This window comes from Nanorana parkeri, unplaced genomic scaffold, assembly GCF_000935625.1.
Source record: "Nanorana parkeri isolate BGI_ZX_2015 unplaced genomic scaffold, ASM93562v1 scaffold510, whole genome shotgun sequence".
Taxonomy (NCBI): Eukaryota; Metazoa; Chordata; class Amphibia; order Anura; family Dicroglossidae; genus Nanorana; species Nanorana parkeri.
In genome coordinates this window covers 861,050-864,849 of record NW_017306778.1, presented here as the reverse complement: position 1 = coordinate 864,849, position 3,800 = coordinate 861,050, and the positions used below count along the sequence as shown (strand labels likewise).

The 3,800-nt window shown below is 42.0% G+C and overlaps 1 protein-coding gene across 1 annotated transcript in view; it reads left to right on the top strand.

The window, feature by feature from the left end:
• Window positions 1-462: 462 nt before the first annotated feature.
• The window catches only part of MFSD4A (major facilitator superfamily domain containing 4A), a 96,328-nt gene continuing 92,990 nt past the window's right edge, over window positions 463-3,800 (top strand). The window contains exon 1 of the mRNA XM_018561252.1: window positions 463-728. Coding sequence (XP_018416754.1) covers window positions 499-728 — 230 coding nt within the window. The 5' untranslated portion in view covers window positions 463-498. The remainder of the gene's footprint in view (window positions 729-3,800) is intronic.

Sequence of the window (3,800 nt, the reverse complement as noted above, 5' to 3'; positions counted from 1 at the left end):
TCTATGCCCTCTAGAAACAGTTTTAGCAAGTTCATAATTATGATTCGGCTTGAATGGGAGGGGAATATGTGTTTGTTTGACATCCTGTACCCTCTCTTCCTGCCTTCAGCTGATGCCCCTTCCCTGGCAATGTCTGGACAGCCCCTTTTCCATCTCACACCTCCTGTATATTAATACACTAAAGAAGGAAGAAAACATAAAGGCAGAAGTGACTAATGTAAGGTGTAAGCTAGGGAGGTGGGGCACCAGCAAAAATACATAGACAAAAGGAGAAAGAAACACATAGGGAAGTACAAACAAGAAATGTGAAGATTGCAATAAGCGGCAGGAAAGTTCAAGAACATTTACTTACTGGGAGAGAACATGGAGCAATAGAGACTCTCAGTAGCTGCTCTCCTCTTTCACTGAACATTCCCCTGCCAAGCAAAAAAAAAGGTACTGTGTGTCTGCTGTCGGTGTCTCTACCAGTCCACCAACCCTGTTTGGGGACAAGGAAACATGTGGTGGGATCAGAACCTTCTTGCGCTCTTTAGGAGGAACTTGTGGACTACTGTCACTTATTGGAGCGTCTTCTTCAGCTTTGGATTATGCATTGCGTTTCTAGGACCAACTATACTAGACCTGAGGTGCCTGACTCATAGCAGCCTGAAGGAGATTACCTGGGTCTTCTTCGCTCAGCAGTTCTGCATCCTGGTGGGAAGCACTTTAGGGGGAGCCTTCAAAAAGTCGTAAGTACATTAGAGGGAATTAACAAAAGGAAATAGGTCAGTTTTGTGGTGAAAATATTGGTGCATTTTTCCATGTGCCAAATTAACAATGTTATAGGACAAGTTCTATGTGGTGCAAAAGCTGCGCCAAATCACATTAAAAGTGTTAATTTAAATATTTGATTGTGTGCACCAAAATAAAGAAGCACTTGCGATAATGTTGTAATTTAAAAACAGTTCAAAATATACACCATTAACAGTGTTGAAAATATTGTAGAGAGAAGGGTGTGATCAGCACTGCAGCGAGAAGAGGGGGGTTGTGTATGGATGGCCTGCAAGTTGCAGCAATGCAGAAAGAGAGAAGAGGGGATGTGTCTAGGTGACCAGTAATGTTCAGCAATGAAGGAAGGAGAGGAGAGGGAGATGTGTATGGATGACCAATGAGGTGCAGCAATGCAGGAAGAAGAGAAGAGGGAGATGTGTATGGATGGCCAGTAAGGTGAAGCAATCAAGGAGGAGGGGAGAGGGGGATGTGCATGGACAGCCATAGAGGTGCAAAAATTAGACACGTGCAATTCTTTTTCTTCTGAATTGAAATTTGTATGCATCCGAATTTCCGAATGACAGTAATAACGAATCTGAATGTTTGATAATGAAATTCAGATACTGTACATCCAAATGTCATTCGGAATGAAACACAAGCGGGAGAGCTTTCATTTACCACTCTTGTTCACACCAAGTGAGGTGCAGATGTAGAGCAGTTACAGAGCGCATCAAAAATGCATCCAATGTAATCCAATGGTATTTTGGGCTCTAGTTAACATCACAGCGTTCAGTTCCAGAGCATGTGGAAAAACTGCAGCATGCCCTATTTTTTCTGCTCTGGAACGCACCAAAATGCATGCAAACACATCAAAAACGTGGAATTGTTCAAGAAACTTTTGGACGATTTCTTAAGGGACCGTAATATACAGGGGTACGGGTACTCCTAGAATGAGATCCTAATAGGTTGGACTTGATGGACTAATGTCTTTATTCAACCTCAAATACTATGTAACTATGTAACTATGTAACGTATGCGGATGCACTGAAAGCCCATTTTAGGCTAAAAAAAAGTAAAAAAAACAAAAACGGCCCTGAACGCAGCAAAAGCGCGGCAGAAACTCATGCAGACCTGGTCCGGATTTGGTGTGAACAAGCCCTTAGGCTTCTCTCTTTGTTAACATTCTGGACTTGTATTCTGTCCAGAATAAGTAACACATTGTTAGAAAATGTGAATAAAGGAAGAAGCTGTGTGTTGTTCTGTAATAGCTTCTGCTTCTTTGCACATACTTTGATCCCAAATGTAAAGATTTGACAGCTGTCACAGAGTATACAACAGTGTTTAACTGTTCACATAAATAATAATTAAAAAAAACAACAACAGCATTGGTTTCCACTCCCTAATTCATACCTGACCCATTAGGAATACTAGGAGAGAATCCCCATGAAGGGTCAAACACTTTCATAAGCTGTAAAGTTTTTAGGGAAGCAGAGCCTAAGCAAATGGCCCAGGTAAAGCACTGCCATGCTGATTTGCAGCTGGTATGCCTAAGGGACAGGAGCTACATTGGAACAGGGACTCTTGCAGTTCTTTAGGGACAGGGAGGCTGAGAGGGTTGGGCTGCTGTCAGTAAGCAGGAGGGTTGTGGTGCTGGCATTAAGGAGAAGGATAACATTTGGGATGGCTAAAAGCGGAGCGTATGACCCTATCTCTGATTCAAGGGGAAAGTCAAAGGGGAAATTATGCCACCACCCACAAAGTGCCCAACTCTTTGCTGCATCTCCTGATTGTGGCAGGATGCATCTGCCCTATAGGCAAAGGTGATGGGGTAACCTAATGGGAAAACCTACAAGGTGACCTTGGTTTCACACTTGCTGTTGAAACAAGCGAAGCGGTTCTTTGTGTGCATAATATAATACCATACCGCAACAAAGGTGTGCTCCAAAACACCCCTACCCCCTTCATCACCCATGTTTGTCATAGCTGCCATTAAATGTATTAATTACCTGGTGTCTGGCTTCATCACACTGCAGGGGGAAAACCAAAGGGCACAGGCTGGCCATTCTCACAAAACTTATTTTACATAAAATTTGTAATGTTTATCATTTAGATTTTTTTCATTTCTAACTGTTAGCCCATCCCTCCCCAGATAATGCAAACATGAGCAAGATAAGGCTGCAAGCCCAGACACAAAGTTGATGGCTTCAAGGAAGCACACCTTGTAGGTGATGGTAGAGATAGGAATGCCTCTAATGTTTAAAAAAGGATTTTTCTTTTTAACACTTGACTAAACCACTTTGTCAACAAGACCTTCACCAGCCAAACTTGAATAAAAAAAATAAAAAAAATCAGCATTGCAGTGTATTTATTTCAATAAAAAAGACCTTCTAGTGAGTATGTGCACAGTCTTTAAACAGTTTTACTAAACCCCAAACCCCTTTTTTTTCATACCAACCTAAAAGAAAACAAAATCTGAAAATGAAAAAAAAAAAGAAAGCAGCCCCAAAAAATATATTGTAGGGGTCCAGCAGCCAAACAGCAACTGAGGTTATTGCTGATACACACAAAAGGGTAAATTTCCCGGGAAAAACACTATGTGAAGTCTCCCAAATCTGCTTTCAGAGTGTGCAAAACTCAGTATGCCTGTGACTCAATGTCAATATGGTTATTTTCAGCATAAATTAGCAGCATCTAACACTCCCTGGAAATATACTGTGCTGTATTAATTGCAAACGTAACTGATTCCAATATGTTCTACATCCTCAACTTCGACTTATCGAGTACCAGAACAGTTTATTCACAAGAAAGGATAGATAAGTACCGCCAGGCACAGTATTTTTTTCACAACAAGGTTCCTTTAAACATTGATCAAGCTTTGAAAACCTTACTTAGAGAACGATTTAAAGGAGAACTATGAGGTGAGTGCTTTTCACTCACCTCATAGTTCTAGCCGACCTGTGACAATGAGACTGTCACAGGTCGGCTCAGTAGATCGGGAGGTGAGCTCTCTGCCGTGACAGGGGGGGGGGGGGTTGGCTCCCCCCCCCCCC